Source organism: Solanum dulcamara, chromosome 6 (assembly GCF_947179165.1).
Source record: "Solanum dulcamara chromosome 6, daSolDulc1.2, whole genome shotgun sequence".
NCBI classification, from domain to species: domain Eukaryota; kingdom Viridiplantae; phylum Streptophyta; class Magnoliopsida; order Solanales; family Solanaceae; genus Solanum; species Solanum dulcamara.
Genome location: NC_077242.1, coordinates 3,246,260 through 3,266,733, shown reverse-complemented (window position 1 = coordinate 3,266,733; position 20,474 = coordinate 3,246,260). Strand labels below are relative to the sequence as shown.

General features: G+C 31.5%; 1 protein-coding gene across 1 annotated transcript; it reads right to left on the bottom strand.

The window, feature by feature from the left end:
• Positions 1 to 863: 863 nt before the first annotated feature.
• LOC129892205 (uncharacterized) lies at positions 864 to 4,744 on the bottom strand. Its single transcript, XM_055967761.1, has 7 exons — positions 4,426 to 4,744; positions 4,069 to 4,137; positions 3,746 to 3,913; positions 3,485 to 3,655; positions 3,071 to 3,280; positions 2,123 to 2,199; positions 864 to 1,671 (listed from the first exon to the last, which is right to left on the bottom strand). The coding sequence occupies exons 1-7, from the start codon at positions 4,508 to 4,510 to the stop codon at positions 1,006 to 1,008; spliced, it is 1,446 nt and encodes a 481-aa protein (XP_055823736.1). The 5' UTR covers positions 4,511 to 4,744; the 3' UTR covers positions 864 to 1,005.
• Between the last annotated feature and the right edge of the window lie 15,730 nt (positions 4,745 to 20,474).

The following is a 20,474-nucleotide window of genomic DNA, read 5'->3' as shown; positions in this document are numbered from 1 at the left end:
TCACGTGTACAAAATAGTTTTACAAAATGAAAAATATTTTTAGTTTACAAATAATAGCATGGATGAGCCTTTTCTCAAATGAAAATGGCATAAATAAGTTAATTTTTTAACGGATAGCATAAATAAGTCTTTTCTATAAATTTAATGGCATATTTTGAGCCTTTTTTTCCTTTAACTATAAGTTTCAAATTCAAAAAATGTGTAAGAAAAGTTTTAATCCAAAATAAAACTTCTCAACACGAACGTTAATTAGTCAGGTTCCAAGTATGGATAGAAACCAAAATAAAATAAAATATTACACCACTATAATGTACACACCGCCTCCCTTTATTCGATAATTTCTCAACTGATACAATATGTTTTAGTGATTCACAAATAGACCTGTCATCCATCACTGTGGAAGTGATAAAAATATCATACTGGACGTTGACTGGTAAGAGGAACTTTTCACTATTTAGTAGTGATTATTATCACGTTAAAACTGTCCAACTTTCAACAAGCTCTCTTTTTGCAAGAAAAACTCTTTATCCAGTATCATATTTATATCTACAAAATATATATAGTAAAAATGATGAGACAGAATTCTATTCAAGTAGTGAGAAATGAGTCATACAACATACACAAAAGTGTTATGTAATAATAATACTAATACACTTTCATGTGAGTCGTCGTTTTGCCTGCTCGCTTCATTAAGGGATAGGAATGAGGATTCTCCACAAGCTGTTTTGATCATCAAGAATATCACGGCTGTCATCTTTCAAATCTCAGAAATCACATGAATGTCTCATCCTTTTCCTATTACTTTCACTCCACGGCGAGACGTACGCCACTACTTTAAGATTTTTCCTTTCTCCAGAAAAGAGTAAAAGAAAATCTGTGACATATTACTCAATACAACACATATGACTTGACTTGCTTCCATTAATATTAGAGTTACAACTTACATGACAAAAAAAGGCTTGTCCCTCCCCGCTTATAAAACTAAAGTCATTAGTGAGCCTAGAGTCATGCGTACCGGGGGAAAGAGTCTCCATACTTGTTCCTCATGCTGTAATAGGCAAACTTTGGATCCTCATAGTTTACTGTTTTAGTTTGATCAGAAGGTTTTGCCTCTACTCCTGCTGCTCCAACACTTGAATCTTGTCGCCGATGCTTGGTTCTCTCCTTCTGGCTTTTAGACCTCATGTGCACGTATGAAGGAACCTCACCTGAGGCTCTACAGTATTCTGCATATTCATGTCGTCTGGAAGACCTGTGCTTGGTAGACAAGTTAGGGTCTTTTGAACTACTGGACCTAATCTTGGTGGGCTTGCCCTCGGGAACTACTTTATCACCGACAGCTGGGACATGTTTCATCTCGGAAGCAGGCACTGGAGCCCTCTGCTTTTGGACTAACGGGGGCTCAGCTTCATCTTCATCTTCAGGCATGATCAGTGAATCTTTCAATGGAGTTAGTCCATGTCTAATGAAGCTCTTGTGTCTAAACCGCAATGGAACGATATAGCCAAAAAGGGAACCCAGACCCTCTATTGCAAGCTTGGACAAATCCCAGAGTAGCTGTCCAAATGAAGGCCATCCTGCTTCTTGGTCTTCTTTGACAGTTTCAACAACAGGGGTCGGCTTCTCCTTTAATAAAGAAGGTTCCTGTTGCTCCACTTCCACATGTACTTGCTGCAACTATACACGATTAGCGAATAGCGTGATGCCAAGCACATGCCTGTCTTTTCATATAAAGCATGAAAATTTTAACAATATGATTTTTGAGGCCATACAAATCTTGTATGCAATTCCTTAAGGATAAACAACTCATAAGTGAATGTCCTGACAAACGAGGTCCAGGAAGAACTGCGTCGAAAGAGAGACTTCTATTTTTATGCCAAGATGTAGTTATAGACCGAACTGACATAGTAATATTTTTAGGCAATCAGTGATATTCCTAAAAGGTACATCCTCCATTTCATTTAAAATTCAAGACATTTAAGTTGATCTTCGAGGGCGTTCCAATGTTTCATTTGGTCAGCAAGAATATGAAATCAACAAGAACTGGAGTGAGAGATGGATGCTAGAAAAATAATCATAACCTATAATGCAAGAAAGAAGACCAAGGATCAGAATCACCTACCGTCTTGGAGCCAAATCCTTGCTGGAGCATGCACACAGTGTACCCTATTAATATAGCACCAATAACCATGACAACATCTGCCACAAGTATAAGATGAAGTTAGAGAGAACCAAAGGAAACCAACTTAGTGCAATTACATACATTGCCCGGATGAACAAACCAGTGTAAACATCTAAAATTACATACAACAGAAAAACTTCATATAGTTAATATACTGTATATCAATTCATTAAATGGAAGTTTTAGAGTTGGATTGTGTGAGACTAGAGATGGTTTCTCTTCTCTTTATGCCATTTTCACATCTTTATCTAAGAGTAAGTACTAGGTGCTAGTACTTTTTTGCTTGGATCTAGCAAAGATATGCTTTTAGAGCAGGGTAAAAGTTGGACACTAACAAGTGCTAGTACAGATCAGATGAGGCCCGGTACTCAAATTATCCCAACCCCGATTTTCTTTTTTTGACAGTTGCGAAACCCCTGAGGGACATCCAATCCCAATTATGGGTCTAAGTTCTCGGATTGAAGTAACAAATTCAACTCAATATGTAACTTAAACAGAATAAAAGAGCCCAAAACTTGTATTTATTCAAGAAGAAAAGCATTGCATCAGCATTGATTTTCTCATACCAAGTGGATAGTCAATTCACTCTGCTAAATTCTAAACATTTAGCCTAGAAAGAAATACTAGCCAAATGAGATCTCATTGTCACAGTAGATTTACAATTACATACGTAAAAGTCAGAATACATTCCTTGCTGAGAGAGAATGCACACTACGTACCCAACTGATGTTAAAGTCAGGTGCATGGATATAACTAGTCCGAGAATAATAGAGCTAGAGAATTGTTCATATCACATATTTATCAAGGATACTGAACACTTCAAGATAGCGCATACTGTTGGTGGTAATTGAAGATCAAAGAAGTCAGCTGTTCTAAAAGGATTCAAACCTATAGTTGATACTGAGCTATACTGGTAGTCACAATCCTCCTGGCTGAGAGAAATTTGCCTAAGAGCAGCATTTCCTCGATCAACAACGAGTAATGAACAAGTTGGCCTAACATATATTACATCAAAGTCGCTTGAAAATTGTGCATCCTCACTTGGCCCATCCCTGTATCCTGGAACATTAGACTTTCCTCCAGCAATTGTTGTCACACCTGAAAATAAGAAAGACGAAGACCTTTACTTCATAGACAAGATATTTCAATCATTTTCCTTTTACTTTCTATACAGCAACTTCGCAGTTCGCCCTAATTTTTTTCATAAAACATAAAGGCAATGCAATGAAGATTAATTAGAATGTTATATGTCTGCCAAAGAACATCAAAACAAAGGCGAGAGATATCATGAATAACAAGCACCTGCTTCTCCAATCTTCCTAATAGCCAGATTTGAGGTATCAGCAACATAAATGTTTCCCTTGTCGTCCATGGTAGCTCCTTTTGGATTTTTGAAACGAGCATCAATTGGCTTCCCGTCCACATGGCCAGTGTGACCTTGAAATGAACCACCAACCAATCTTGCTCTACTATCTGCACAGTCCGCAATCTTAAAATACAAAAAGCACAACGAAATAACGGAGGAGTAATTCTCAACCATTTACTAACTCGAAAGATGCTTACATTGAGATAACGGGGGAGTGATTCGAACAATTTTGCTATTAATAGCATCAACAGCAAACAGTTCACCATCCTCTGACACACGGATCTTATACGGCACAACACCAAGTTCATTTCCTTCTACAACAGTTTCAACTAAGTAGCCTTCTTCGAATTGAAGAAAATTTCCATCTGTAACAACATAACACACAACAATATGAACCCCCACAAATAAAGCTAATTATTAATACTAGTATTCAGCAACTCTTGCTCAAATTCAAATTTCCAATGTAAAATGTAAAACTAAACAGAAGGAAACAGAAAATAAAATACAAAACAGGGTTTACCTGATTGAGGAGTTTTAGAAGAAGATTTAGACCATTTGAGTATAGAATTCAAGTGCTTAATCAAAGGCCCTGAGTTACAAAATAAACAAAAACTCAGTCAAATTCACAAAATCAATTGAAGCATACCCCGAAAAATCTTAGTAGGTCAGTTGGTTGAGTTACGAACTTTCACCTTGGTGGTGAGCATTCGATTCCCTACCATATAATCCCCTAAGCATTTCACATTCATCAACCCCAATTTTTAAGAAAACTAAAATAAATCGAAGCATACCCATATCATAAACAAATCACCCCAATTCAAACATCAACAGAAAAAGAAAATAAAATAACTAATTAAATCAGAAAATTGGGTCTTACCAGCAGGAGCAGCAGCATGAACCTGAAATTGAAGAAAAGCAATAAAAAAAGCTATCAAACTAAAAAATAAAAAGGAATTTCTCATGGCTCTTTCTCCCCAGTAAAAAAAATCCCAAAAAGAGGACAAAGATCAGAGCAAACAGTGAATTTTTTTTTAATTTTTTTTTTGGGGGGATCTCTGAAAATGCAGAAGAAAGTAGAGCTAAATGCTGTATGTTACAGATGAAAAATTCACATTGATTTTGCTAAGCCAAAAAAGCTTAAGCTAAGTTCAGTACTGTTCAGTTACTTTGAAGCTTTTGAACAATTTTTTTGGGGAAATATGACGAATGAGGCAGATAGTTTTTTTATTTTATTTATTTATTTACTTTAATTTGGTTTTAGTGGCTTTACAAATTCCATTTTTTTTTAAAAAGAGAAAGTACATTTATCGAGAATAATGGAAAAGAATCGGTGCGGGTAAAGCTTATTTTTTCACTTAAAAAAAAGTGTTTTTGCTTATGAAAGTCGAATAATAATATTGGAAATAGCTAGAAGTTGTTGATACACGCGCCTGACTTTATTATTGATAAGGCCCAATATTAATATGGGCCTCTAAATTAAGGGCCTTTACAGCAACTATATCGAAAGGGTTTATAGTCTAACATCAACATTTCTCGTATATTCATCTCCCCATAATATTTGTATGTTAAGTTTACGAAGGACTACATAAATTTCATAGTGTTAAGAGTTGGTTGCATTATATTTTTATTTTTTAAAATTATAAAAATCTATTAAATTTGATGGAATTTGGATATTTTCCAAAACATCTTGATACATCGCGTAAAGTGATGTATCCGACGTTCAATACATTACATAAAGTGTTGGTGCAAGCTGGATGGATACAAGTTCTTTCAACTAGTCTGATTGCTTCCTGATTAATTTGGGCATGCAAATGTATGGTTTCTCGTCTATCTTTGCCCCACAACAATTACATCTTTAATCAATTCATTGGACATAGATCACTAATTTAATGACAAAAATATATCATATCATGACATCTATATAGTTTGGGGCCGTATTTGACTAATTAAACCACATGCAAGAATAAGTGCATATTTATTATTTTGAAATTCCGAATCTTAATTTCAAGATAAGAAAAAATATTGCTCGTGACCTTAATTATATTAAGGTGGAGCACATTCAGGATTACAAGTTTATAAGTTTGAATTTAAAATTTATATATATGTTTTGAAGTTTATTATAGGTACGTGTTCCATAAATTTCTAAACAAATATATAGAATTTGTATCAAAACTATCAAGTTATGCTAAATTTGTACATTTCACTAATCACCCTCATTAACGGGTATATTTCATATATTATTTAACAAGCAGCTTGAAATCGGTGTGTATGCAAATATATTGTAAAATTCTACTTAGTACTCCCTCTCCCGTATAGTCTTATCATGTTTTAGCCTTTTAATTATTGAAATTAACTTATATTCTCCTCGTTTGTATTTTTATCTTTATTTTTATTTTAAAAAAAATAATATTTTACCTTGTTCATCTCTCTCTTTTAACTTGTGTTCTCAACAACTTATTCTTTAACCACACACCCCAATATGACCTAAGGCAAACACGTCCTTTTAATTCAAGCGGACTTTAACGCCAAGCCGTCAAAAATTTTCTTAGGAATTTACATGTTAATCCATCGTTGTTATTAAGAGATTAAGAGCCATTATTCCCGATTGGCATAAAAGTCTCTCGCGCGGGCGAAGGAGATGCATTTCTGGTACTGGTGGTATTGGACAAGCTCTAAGGGAATAATCTCTTTCTTATTTCTGTATTTCTTTCCCATGACGACTAAGAACAGGCAAATCCAAAATTTCACTTTGAATTTCGGACCTCAACACCACTTCTCACCCGAGAAGTACTCTCTCTTCCTCACTCTCAAAGAGTAATCGATCGGGCATCTCACCCGATCAGTCCGACCGATTCCCCCTCCTCACAGAATCAATTTCTTGTCTAACTCCATCCATTACGGTATTTCCCGACGGGATGCTGTTTTTCTTATTGAGGCGAGTCTGCTTACCTCAATCGCATGGTTGCGCACCTACTTAAGGTAACCATTAGATAGTAGAAAGAATAGGTAAGAAGTGGCGGAACTTGCTTGAAATCGAAATATCAGCTTTCCCTCTCCCTCTCCCTTACTTAAGAGTTTGTTAATTATATACCATATTTTGCTTTTTTTGCTAAAAACTTTGGAAAAAGTCTTCAAAGAGCCTTTGCATAGTTTACGAATTCTGCATAGTAGGGACCTAAACACAGAAATTTCTTTTCTCAGAGTCAGACCACGCCTTATGACGAAAGGGGGAGAAAGGACGGATCACCAGTTGGTCTGTGATCAAAGAAAACTATACCTGAAGAATGGGATACAGATTGACAAGCACAAAGGGGTAGGCTTGGCTATTAATCTATGCTCATTGATGAGACGACGACATAGAAAAGAAAGTATACCCTTTGTCACCCCTCTTGTCACTTAAAAGTAAAGAAGAGATACACACTTTGGAATTGGTGGGATTTAGGATGGAATCGAATAGCGAATGCACTTGCGGTTAAGACATGTCCTGTATCTCCTACCTAATGCAATTGATCCACCCGCCATTTCTTTCCTTCAATAATGCCTTTTTCTCTCCTTTTCTATCAGCAAGTTCCGACCCTTTTGTTCGAAATTTCTTCGTTTGTACTGAACCGCTTGTAGAATCAAATCGCAGGCCAGGCATACTGTCACGACCCGAATTCGGGTGTGATGACACTTATCTCAACCCACCGAAATAAGTCAGCCTAAAACTCAATGGAAAGTAAATGCGGAAGTAATTGAGATAAAATAAGGTTTAAATTAGTCAAAAACAAATAAATAATCTCCAAAATCCCCCAAGACTGGTTGTCACGTATACAAGCCACTAATAAATTACCGAAGTACGAAAGAAAATACAGTCACAATGTCTTTGTCACTAGAGTAGGACTAAAACATAATAAAAGAGTAAGAGGTGTCCGCTAGATGGATATAACAGCTACCTCAACACTCAGAATTGATAACCTCGGATGTAGTAGAAAATAGTAGGAGCTCAAGCAGGTCCGGGATCATAACCTACACAAGTGTGGAAGCAAGGGATGAGTATCAAACAACACGGTACTCAGCAAGTGGATAACTAAAACTAAGCAAAGCTTAACAAATACAAGTACTCCTGTCCTCCCAACCGAACCTCCTTAACTACAACCTGCATAAAATCAGCCCAACTCTACACTTGTACAATAACAACAGTAATACAGTCCACAAATTCATATCAATGAATCAACAACAGTAATACAGTCCACAAATTCTTATCAATGAATCATACCAAGTCAAGTTCAACATACACAGAGCAATATAGGGGTAAACACAAATTCACAAATGTCAGAAAGGTGCAATGCAATGCAATGAAATGATGCATGTCTGTCCTATCGGTACACATCCGCTGAATCACAGTCCGGAACCCATGGGGGACATTTATGTCCATGTAACCTGCCACGGAGCGTGTGGCCCGTCCCCTCAATATATATATCTTGCCACGGAGCGTGTGGCCCAACCCCTTTATTTTATAATACCTGCCACGGAGCGTGTGGCCCGACCCCTTTGTTCATATTACCTGCCACGGAGCGTGTGGCCCGACCCCTTTTGTTTCATATCATTTTCAGTATCAACACAATATGTCAGAACCAGTGCAATCAATTCATGTTCATATAATTCACGATAATAACATGACAACCACAATAATTTTTCATATCTCACATCAACATAGTCATTTCACATGTCCAAAATCACAACATATCAATTCCACCAATACATGTCATTAGATCACCATTTTATACCCTCATCTCTATTTTTTTAAGATCAATCATACAGTCAATAATCCAGTCCAATTCTCATTACTTCCTAGTATATATGACACGGAAATACAAGCATCTATAAGCTTAAACTGAGGTTTAGAAATTCACTTGCCTTAATTAATCAAGCAGTCACTCTGGGACTTGAGCTTTCCCTTTTCGTTGGGCCTCCAAATCAACGTAATCTAGTAAAATGAATAATCACAATAAGATTTTCGAAACTAACAACACCCTTATTACCATATGTCTAGCCTAGACCCAAAAACTCACACAAATCTATAATCACGTTCCTAATCTTGATGCCACTTAATATGTCAACTCCCATATTTTCTGAATTTCAAGCCTAGGGTTAGGTTCTAATTTGCCCAATATAATAAATTTAATGGAATTCATAAAATATAATATACCTAATATTTAATTATCTATCTCAATATATCAAAATTTGGAAACTAACTCATTCTATGTCATTGAAGTCAAATCTGAAATTTTCTTTCCGATTATGTTCACTCATGATAAAATAAACTCACATGTCAAATTTCAGCTAAAACGGATCGTTATTCGACCCCCAAATCAAGATTTTATATGAAGAACCCTAGGGTCATATTTTCTTATTTCAACATTGTTTCTCCACCAATATACCCTAAAAATATATTCATAATCACATGAAAATTTAATGGAAAGGATGAGAATAATTACCTTGACGTTTTGGAATGAAAATCCCTATTTTTCTCTTCTCCTTTATTTTTCTTTTCCCCTTTCTTTTCTTTCTTCCTCCATATTTTTTTTCTTGTTTCTGCGGGTTTTTTTTTCTTGTTTGCCGCCGCACATCTGATGGCTTAATGCCATCAGATTGTGTGTATATATATATAATTTATTATTATTATTATTATTATTATTATTATTATTATTATTATTATTATTATTATTATTATTATTATTATTATTATTATTATTATTATTTATTCCCTTCTTTTTCTTTTCTAAATTAATTATGTACTAAAATGACAAATCCTACTAACCTAATTTATTAAATATAAGAAAAGTGGTTTAAGTATTAAATAAATTAACACTTTAGCCCATTAATTAAATTAATTATTTAAAATCACCATTAATTAATTAAATAAAGTTATCGAATAGTCTAAAATTTACAATTTAAATGTACAGAATGAGTCTTTTATGAAGGAAAGAAGACTCGTTCTCAAAATGACCTAACAGGTCATTACACGTACGAAGACAGTCAAAGAAGTGCCTCAACGCGCCGCGGCCACTACTTTGACTCCTTTTATGCAATTATGAACTCCACGGAACTTTATCAATTCCAACGCAACTTATCCTTTTGGAGCTGACGTAACAAAGTACGCGAGCCTCCCAACGAAGCCAACATAAATTCGATCCAAATAAAAAAAAGAAAAGGATTTAGGAGGCATCCGCTCCAGATAAACTTCCCACCTCATAGTGTCCCGCCTCCTCCCAAAATTATCGGTGCGGCGGTTAGGCCCTGTCCTATCACCTTTATCAAATCCCTAGCTCTCTTCATATACTAAGGGTAGTGCCTAATATGCAAATAATGAACAACTAACTTTAATACATCCAAAAATATACATCTACAAAAATAAAAATATATTTTTGGCGGGTAGAGATATAAGAAATATAACAAAATTTAGGACTTACATGATTAAAATAAGAGAGATTTCCTTTTCAGGAACCCCCGAAGAACTTTTACAAACTTGAAAGACTTTATTTAACAAACTTAGATATTATACAAAACTTTTATTACATAGAGAGGATAATTGATTTTTGGAGAGGACCTGGAAACATAAAGAAAAGGTGAATATGTTGTGTTTTTGGCTTTGTTTTCTTTCTAAGTATTCTCTGTTTTCTAAGTTGAGTCTGTCTTTTAATGAAGAGGAGTGTCTTATATAGACATAAGGTAAAAGAAATGAGTGGACTCGGACAAAGAAACGTAGTCATAAGATAAGATTTCATATAATACAAGTCGGGTACGCATTGGGTCTCATCGTCACATGCATTATTGATATTTTTTACACGAACTGACGCGTGCTTATCAATTTTTTCCTTTTTGGATGGTAGTGATAAAGTAATAACTCACATGATAAATGTGGGCATACCCACATGGCATACTTTATTTATTTACATAGTAAGTGGTACTAGTTTATCCATGTTGAGTATCTTATCGTCTTATCTTTTTTCCATGCTTTTCTATTATTCATTTTTTCTTGTTGCATTATGGTTGATGACTTTTTCTTTATCTTTATCTTCTTGTCTTCACATGTTAATAGAATAGTCTCATCTTTGTTACATATCGGGTATCAAAGCAAAAAAAAATTAAAAACTATATATGAGACGACCATTAAAAAAATACTAAGACATACTTAGAATCTAAGCAGAAATTACAAGATTTATATTGGTATCAGAGCTTCTTATTTATATATCTAAATATATAAATCTGTAATTTATATATCTAAATTACATATTAAAGAATTCTTTTAATTCACTATTTTTACTTTATATATCGAAATCACTTTAATTTGATGAACCCAACGTGAAACGAACACACAACCTTCTGATTAATATAATTCTTTAATCTGTAATTTATATATCTAAATCACTATTTTTACTTTATATATCTAAATCATTTTATATTTGGTGAACCCAATATAAAACAAACAAGAAAGATGAACATATATTAAACTCTAAAGATAAACTGTATAATATATTAATAGACTTAATAATAAATTTTAGTGGAAAAGTTTAAGAATAGGATAAAAACATAGTAAGATTCTTAGAAGTAATAGAAGTCACCCAAAATAAGCACAAAAAGATATTAGAAAAACTAGAACAAAATTTTGACTTTTCTCAAATTACAAGAACTAGAAATAGATAGAAAGATTTAATATTTAAATACAAAATTTAATTTTAAAAAAATACCTACAAAAATTGAAATAGAAAAATTAATTAAGACAATAACAGAAAAACTTAAAGAGTTAGAAATTAGAACTACTCAATTATTGACAAAAATAACAGGACAAGTAGAAGCAACAACTGGTGATATAAGTGAATTAAAAAGAATAATTCAAAAGTAAGAAAAAATTTCCCTTTCATGAATGAAGAAGACCACTTAATATATAAAAAAAAAAAAAATCACAACCAAATTCTGAACCAGTAGGCTTTTCAAATTACCAACCAACAAGTATTTCAGACAAATTATAGTGAAACAAAATAATACTATAATAGCCTTACTATTAGAATTGAACACAAATATAGAAAAATTAATCAAAGAGAAGAAAACTGAAAAGGAAACATTTAAAAATACTGAAATAGACGAATTAATTACTCAATTAAAAAGAGTTAAAATAACTCCACAAAAAGAAAGACCAATGGTAACTAGAAGACAACAAAAATGGACTTTCTTTTAAGTAGATCAGGAAGAACCATCGAAGAAGAAAGACCAAAAATAAAATTTTCGAATAATAGAATAATAAGAAATAACCTAAGAAATAACCTTATATCTAGAATATTATCAAGAAAACAATCAAACAACGAATAAGAACAAGAATTAAATCAAATAATAAATGTAGACAAGGATTTACAAATTTTCCAACAGAATCAATTAAAATTATTAGATCCTAAGACATTAAATAACTCAAATTGTTTTTTTAATAATGACCATTTATACAGACACTATAAAGAAGAACAATAATCAGCCATAGGAGATAACATAGCAACTTTAAATTTAGTAAATCCAGAATCTTTAAAAAGGACAATGAATACAAGAACAGCATTAATGCATATGGGTTAATTATTATAGGCATCAAAGGTTTAACTAGAAAAAATTTAGGAACCAATGTAGGTATTATTAATTATATTATATGATGACATATTGTAAGATTTAAGGAAATCTACAGTAGGATTGACAGAAGTAGACATGACTAATAATGGAGAATTTTTTTATATTAGTCTAGACTTCATAATAAATTTTAAAAAATTTGTAAAGAATATTAAAATAGAAATACAGACTAAAGGATATAAAGACATGAAGAAAAAATATGCGCCTATCAAAATGAAAAATATAAAGAAAAAGAAAATATGAGTAGTATAGACGTAGAAGTATTAGCAATCACATATGGATTAAATAGTTTTGAATTATATATCTTAAATAAAATAGAAGTATTAGTAAGAACTGATTGTGAGGCTATAGTTAAATTTCATCGAAAAATAAATGATAAAGCTAGCAGCAAAAGGCGATGGTTTAATTTTATGGATACAATATCTATATATAATGATATTGTATTTGAATATGTAAAAGGTAAAGAGAATGATTTAGCAGATCAATTAAGTAGATTAAAAATAAAAACTAACTAATATTTATTTCAGCATGAAACCAATAGACATGAGACCAACTGGTCAAATAGACAAAGGCAAGGGAGTAGCCTCAGCAGCAGACTCATATTCCAAGACACTATAAGGTAATATAAAATTTATACCACAGACATCAATAGCTACGATGGAACGTATAAATTTTGAAAAGAATTTAATTTATTATCCTCATTCTAATTTATCTTTTCATATATTTTCAGAATGTACTATAGATAAACTTCAAAGATGGTTAGTAGATAATTTATGAATGTCATATAATAAGTAAGACAATAATTTTTTTATAGCATTATGTAATGCATTATGTCAATATTTTACAAACAAAAGCAGAGAAAATAAATTTAAATACTTTGTAATCGTACATGGAAAGACAAATGGTGTTTTTCATATATGAATAGAAGTAGTAGATTCCATAAATGAGGTAAAAAAATCCACTTTTCAAAGATTTTAATGATTTTAATGAAGCATAAGATTATGCTAGAGGATTTTTGGTCCAAACTATTATACTTCTCCTGCCCTTAGGCAAAGCCCAAATAAAATTCCTCAATATAATATTCAAAAAGACAACGATAAAATAATTTTTTGTGACCATTGCTCTTCTATGACCGAGGCTTTCAAAAGATTGAATGAAAAAAGTGAAAACCAAACTGCAAAAATTCTGGCTTTGCTCAAAGAGAATGCTAAACTAGTTGAACAACTGGAGACACTTAAAGGAACAATTATTATTCAGAAAATCAATACAGGTACACAAACATCAGAATCGAGGTTTTCATCTCAAGAAAAAATGAATGCGAAGGGTGTGCATTTCGATAGAGATACAGCTAGTCCGATTCAAACGGTGGCCAGTAAAGACACATCAAATCCGTTGATGGCTGTCATTTTGCCAAAAAGTGAAAATGAAGGTTCGTCATCGCGAAGACGATTACCCAGGGAAGGGTATTAAAAAAGAAACACATACTCTCCAAAGAGAAAAAAACTGAAAAAATTGAAAATAGATTTAGACAGACATTAGAGCAATTTTTTTAAAATAAGAACATGATAAACATGTAATCAATAAAGATAGTCCAAGTCCAAGTTTAGACATATTAATTTCAGATACAGACAGAGTTTTAAATGAAAGTCTAGAAAGATCTAATAGATTCCGGTCTCCGAGCACTAGAGAAGAAGATAGCTATGGAGACCATTACTATCAAAATGCTCAAGACCCCAATGAAGATGATGATTCTGGCATGAATTTTGACTCAATTGTTTTACATAACCTGGATACGTAACAAAGATGAACTATTCTATTAGTATGTGAAGACAAGAAGATAAAGACAAGAAAAAGTCATCAACCATAATGCAACAAGAAAGAGTGAATGATAGAAAAGCATGGAAGAATTAAGAGGAAAAGAAACTTGCATATTCTTCTGGATTTATTTTTATTGATTTTATTAGTTTATACCTTTATTTCCCATTACTTCAACTACATCATTGATTTTAACTTTAAACTTTGTATTACTACTTAAAATAATTTTTCCTAAAAATTCTACGCACATTAATAAATTATTTCTGTTATTCATGTCTTTATATCCTTTAGTTTGTATCCCTATTTTAATATTTTTTTCAATTTTTTTAAAATTTATCATGTAGTCTGGACTAATATAAAATATTCCTCCACTATTAGTCTTGTCTACTTCTGTTAATCCTATTATAGATTTATTTAAATCTGACCATCTATCATCATATAATGCAATTAATACCTTAGTTCCTAAATTTTTTCTAGTTAATCTTTTGATTCCCATGACAATTAATCCTATATGCATTAATGTTATTCTTGTATTCATTATTCTTTTTAAGGATTCAGGATTTTGCTAAATTTAAAATTGCTATGTTGTCTCCTATGACTGATAATTGTTCTTCTCCATAGTGTCTGTATAAGTGATCATTATTGAAAAAATAATTTGAGTTATATAATGTCTTAGGATCTAATAATTTTAATTGATTCTAATATATATATATATATATATATTTTTTTTTTTCTTATTCAATGGTGATACCTCTGATTAAAGATGAAGGAGTACTTACCACTCCACCACAATCCTTGTTGGTATAATATAATTAACTTTATTAATTGGTTAAACAATCCATTCCAAGAGTTGCTTCAAGTAATCAATACCTTTGCTAATAACTAATTTAACTTTTCAGACACTTCAAACAACAAATGAAATATATTATTTTGATGTTTGATTGACCAACGTAAGGATTATAACCAATGTCCTCATTCAAAATGTTACAACGCCTGGGAGACCTTATTATAACTAATAAATTATTTGTTAACCCTTAAAAGTAGCAACTTGCAAGTGTACACAGCATTTCGTGACAAAGTATGACAAGAGGATACCACTTAATTATTTAATCAATGAAAAGAACAAGGATTGAGAATCAATTGGGTGTCTGACTTATGCCTTCCCCTTTTTAAATAAGAAACCCCAAATAACTTATTGGTTGTTTTTATTAGTTCAAGAGAATCCAAAAATAATGATGCAACATGAAGTTATTTCGGGATTAATTATCTTAAGATTAGTTGACTCAAAATTGTTATCTATTTTTAATGTGGATAAAAATTTAGTGTTGCGATAGATGAAGAGGGCATGGAAGTGAGGCTTGTCACTCATCCTATTCCCAAGACAGAAAGTTTTAAATATCTTGGATCCATCATTCAGAGTAGTGAGACATCGATGATAATATCACGCATCCATCGAGGCAGCGTGAATGAAGTGGAGGCTTGCATCTGGAATTCCGTGTGATAAGAAAGTACCACATGTAGATGGTTAGACCGGCGTTGTTATATGAAGTGGAGTGCTGACTAGTAAAGAACTCTCATGTTCAGAAGATGCATGTTGCGGAGATGGGGATGCTGAGATGGATGTATGGACATACTAGGAGTGATAAGATTAGGAATGAGGTTATTCGGGAGAAGGTGGGAATGACCTCTGTGGCAGACAAGATGGGAGAAGTGAGACTGAGATGGTTTAGGCATGTGTGGAGGAGGGGTGTCGACGCCCCAATTATGAAATGCGAGCGGTTTGATTTGGGGATTATGCAGAGGGGTAGTGGTAGACCAAAAAAGTATTGAAGAGAAGTAATTAGATAAGATATATATGACGCTACTTCATATCACCGAAGATATGACCTTAGATAGAAAGGAGTGGAGATCGCAGATTAGGAGAGAAGGCTAGTAGGGATAGAATGGTGTCATGCCGTACGTGTGTCGGTTTAGAGGGGCCGTAGGTCTAGGCATGCCTTTATAGTTGTGTTGTTATTGCCTTTGATTATCACATTATTTTGCTATCGCTATTGTTCTTGTCTTGTAAAATTTGCATCGCTTTTTATTTTTTTTGCCATTATGCTATATATATATATTATTATTATTATTCTCTCTTACTTGTGACTGTGACTTTTGAGCCGAGGGTCTTTCGAAAATAACCTCTCTATCTCCATGAGGTAGTTGTAAGGTGTATGTACATTCTACTTTCTCCAGACCTCATTTTTGACATTTCACTGGGTGTGTTGTTGTTGTTGATAAAAATAACATTACAAACTTAGAATATGTTATCCCGCAATTTTATCTCAACTAAATATGAGATAAACTCATCCTAAAATTAATCCATGAATTAATTATCACATTTCTCTCGTACCAAATGATCCCTTAGTGTTTAGATCCAAGGGGAAAAGAGACAAACATTGTCGAAATTGCCATATTTTATTTAAATAAATAATCAAAAACCACCAAGAGATTTTGTCTAGTATTTAAAATTTATTAGTCTTTGAAAATAGAGAATTTTTTGATAAAAAGTGTTTTCCTCTTTTAGAAGTTTTACATGGCGCGAATTCAAACTAGTTAAGTCAATTGTTATCGAATATCAAATAATTATTAAAAATAATAAAAAGGAAAAATAATCAATTAATAATTCATTAATGCTTGGATATTTACGGGAATGAGTTTCATTTTTGAAAGGTAAAACAATCTATTACCAGTAAGTAATAAAATAATTTTTTAATTCTGATTTCTGAATAGAATAGGCTGAAGTAAAAACGAAACACGTTGACACGTAAGCAGGTTGGATTTTAGCTATTGGTTGTTGTGTATTTTAAAGTAACTTTAGAATACCTCTTGAAATAGTGAACAACAAAAGTGAAATTTCTCAAATTAGAAAAGGAAAAAACATTACTTTTTTAAAAAGGACAAAAAAACTAATGCTTAATTTTAAGAGGAATTAAGATTCCTTTACCGCTTACAAAATGATCGTCAACTTATTATAAGTTAATTGATATTTAGTTGAGATTATATCATTCAACACAAATCAATTAAATTTTTCATACATATGGATGTCGTGTTAAAATAATCAAGAAACCTTTCCCCTATTCCTAACGTCAATTATGTGCAAATAACATAATTCTATGAAGGAACAAATAGCGAAAAACTTTCTACTTATATTTAGTATAATTTAAGAAAGAAAGATTTTCGTGTTAGAGATTGTAAACAAATTTAAGTGAGAATTTAATGAGAATGTACGAAACAAGTCTTTGGAGGGAATGATTTATTCGAAGGTGATGCAATATTTTTGGGAGGGAAAATCAAGGCGTATGAGGCAGTGCATAACACATACCATTTGACTTTAATTCAATGTTTAAAGGGTGTAATTTTTTTGGACAAAAATACTCCCTATATTATAAATAGTATTTTTTGATAATTTTATCGACAAATATCTTCTTCTTTTTTTCCTTGTGCAAATAATAGAAAAATGACATGTAAGGAGGCAAATTCATTAAATGGAGAAAAATTGACAGAGATAGCAACTGGTAAAAGTAGGACCATTTTTTCAAAGTAAATTACAGCATCAATAAATGTATCATTGATTGATGAGATTTAGAAGGAAAATGTCACTATCATCACAAGATATGAAAACTACACAAGGTTAAATTAAAGATTAGATTTTCTTTGAAAATTTCTTCACAACATTAAGTAATCTTAAATTTTCAGGTTTTCTTGAACAAAATGACAACAAAGACGAGGATTGTATAATGAAGAATTTATTTAAGCGACTACGACAATAAAATACGGCAAAAGCAACAATGATTAATTATTTGTTTTCGAAAGAAATCGAAGAATTTCTCATCAAAAAAAATATTAGAGAAATAAAGGGTATTCACAACAAAAGTATCTCTCATTAATTAGAAAGAATTCCCTTTTTATTTTGTAACGAATCATCCTTTATTCTGCTTATAAAAGCTAGTAAAAGAAAATGTATTTGCGCATGTGAGAAACAAACTTGAAAACTTAATGAGAAAATTCGTCTTTCCTCCCAAGATTTTTAATAAAGGAATTCAAAAATTGAAGAAGTAGATATACGAACTAGTCGAAGACGGTTCGACGTCTATTATTTATACATAAAAAATTATTTAAACCATATATAAATAATATAATTTTTCATCGAAAGGGGTTCGGATGAAGTACCCACCACCATGTGACTTCACCCAGCCTCCATTGCATGCACTCAAAAAAACGTCACTATCACCACAAATATATGAGAACTACACAAGCTTAACAATAGATTTTCTTTGAAAATTTCTTCACAACATTAAAGATTCTTAAATTTATAGGTTGTCTTGAAACAAAATGACAACGACTGGATTGCATAATGGCGTATATATTTAAGTGACTACGACGATGAAATTATATTCTAAATACGATAAAGATAACAAATGATTAATCATCTATTTTTGATAAAATGAAAGAATTTTTTAGGAATAAAAAAAATTGAGAAATGAAAAGTACTTAAAACGGAAGTATTTCTCATTGATTAGAAAGATCTTCCTTTTTTATTTTGTATCGAATCACCCTTTATTGTGCTTGTAAAAATCTAGTAAAAATAACGTATTTGCGCACGTGAGAAATGAAATTGACTTAAGGAAAAGAAAAAAAAATGTCTTCATGCTAGTTTGCGTTTTATAATGGTCATCAAGTTAGAATCATCATTGTTGTTGGATTGTAACGCTCTATTATTTATTCAAATTATATAAAAATAAAAAGAACGCAAAAACCTTATTTTAAGATAAAATGATATTTTTTATCACAAATAAGTTGATTTTTCAGAAACTAAAAATAGACATTAAGTTTGATGTGGAGAAAAAGATAGGAAAATATTCCAACTACAAGTGCATAATTTGTTTGAGATTCTCATCTTCTCTGGACAGTGTCTTTGCCTCATTGGGAATCGATTTTAGCTTAAAGAAAACATAGTTTATCTTTAGTTGTTATTACTCCCTCCTATGTCCAACAATATTTATCTATTATTGACTTTAGATAATTTTAAAAAAAATTATAAATAAAATAGTAATTTTATCATATCACCATTTGAATATAATAAATACAAGAAAAAACTAAATAAAATTGACCTTTTAAACAAACTATTTACCAGTCCATACCCCATCCCCAAATAATTCCTTTCAGTATCCATTTGGCCATTCTAATTACCCCTGTACCCCTTTAATTATTTTTAAATTTGTGCCCTAACGTCATGCTGATGTCAGCGCTCACCCTACATGATACTGATAGAGTATTATATACCAATGAGTATCATAAAGGATTAAACTTAGTCCTATATGATACCGATATGGTATCAATATACCGACGAATATTACAAAGAATATATTTACTAATTAGTTTAATAAATAAGATTGTGATTTTTATAATTTTCGCCTAATTGTTTTATTTTTATTTCTTAAGAAAATAGCTTAATCTTTTATGATACCGATAAACTATCAATATATTGTTATGGTATCATTGAGGATTTTAAAAGTGTCTCATTAATGATTTTCAATATCACGATAATATACGAATATACTACGGTAATATCATTCATGATAATATACGAATATACTATGGTAGTACAATATACTTAGAAAAACCTTTATGATACCATCATAGTATGTGATGGTATAATTCAACATTTGTATGAAAATCATCTTAATAATTATATGGAAAAAGACCTAAAATACCCTCGAACTATTGAAAATTGTATAAAAATACCCTTCATCCATCTATTGGGCCTAAAATGTCCTTGACATCCATCTTTAGGTCCAAAAATAACATTTTCTTTAACAGAAAAGGACATTTTAGGCCCAATAAATGGATGAGGACATTTTTGTATCATTTTCAATAGTTCGAGGACATTTTAGACCATTTTTCATAATTAAAATTCTCTTAATTAAATTTTAATTTATAATTAATTTTAAATAATTAAATTGTAACTAATAGATGGCCGCCACATTTTTTCAAAAAAATATTTAAATTATTTAATTAAAATTCTGTTAAATAAATTTTGATTTATAATTAATTTTAAATAATTAAATTGTAACCAATGTATGGCCACCACACATTTAAAAAAATTATTTAATTAAAATTCTGTTAAATAAATTTTGATTTATAATTAATTTCAAATAATTAAATTGTAACCAATAGATGACCGTTACGTGCTTAAAAAATTATTTAATTAAAATTCTATTAAATAAATTTTTATTTATAACTAATTTTAAATAATTAAATTGTAAACAATAGATGGCCGCCACGTGTTTAAAATTTTTTAAAATTATTTAATTAAAATTCTGTTAAATAAATTTTTATTTATAACTAATTTTAAATAATTGAATTGTAATCGATAAGTGACCACCAAGTGTTTAGAAAAATTATTCAAATTATTTA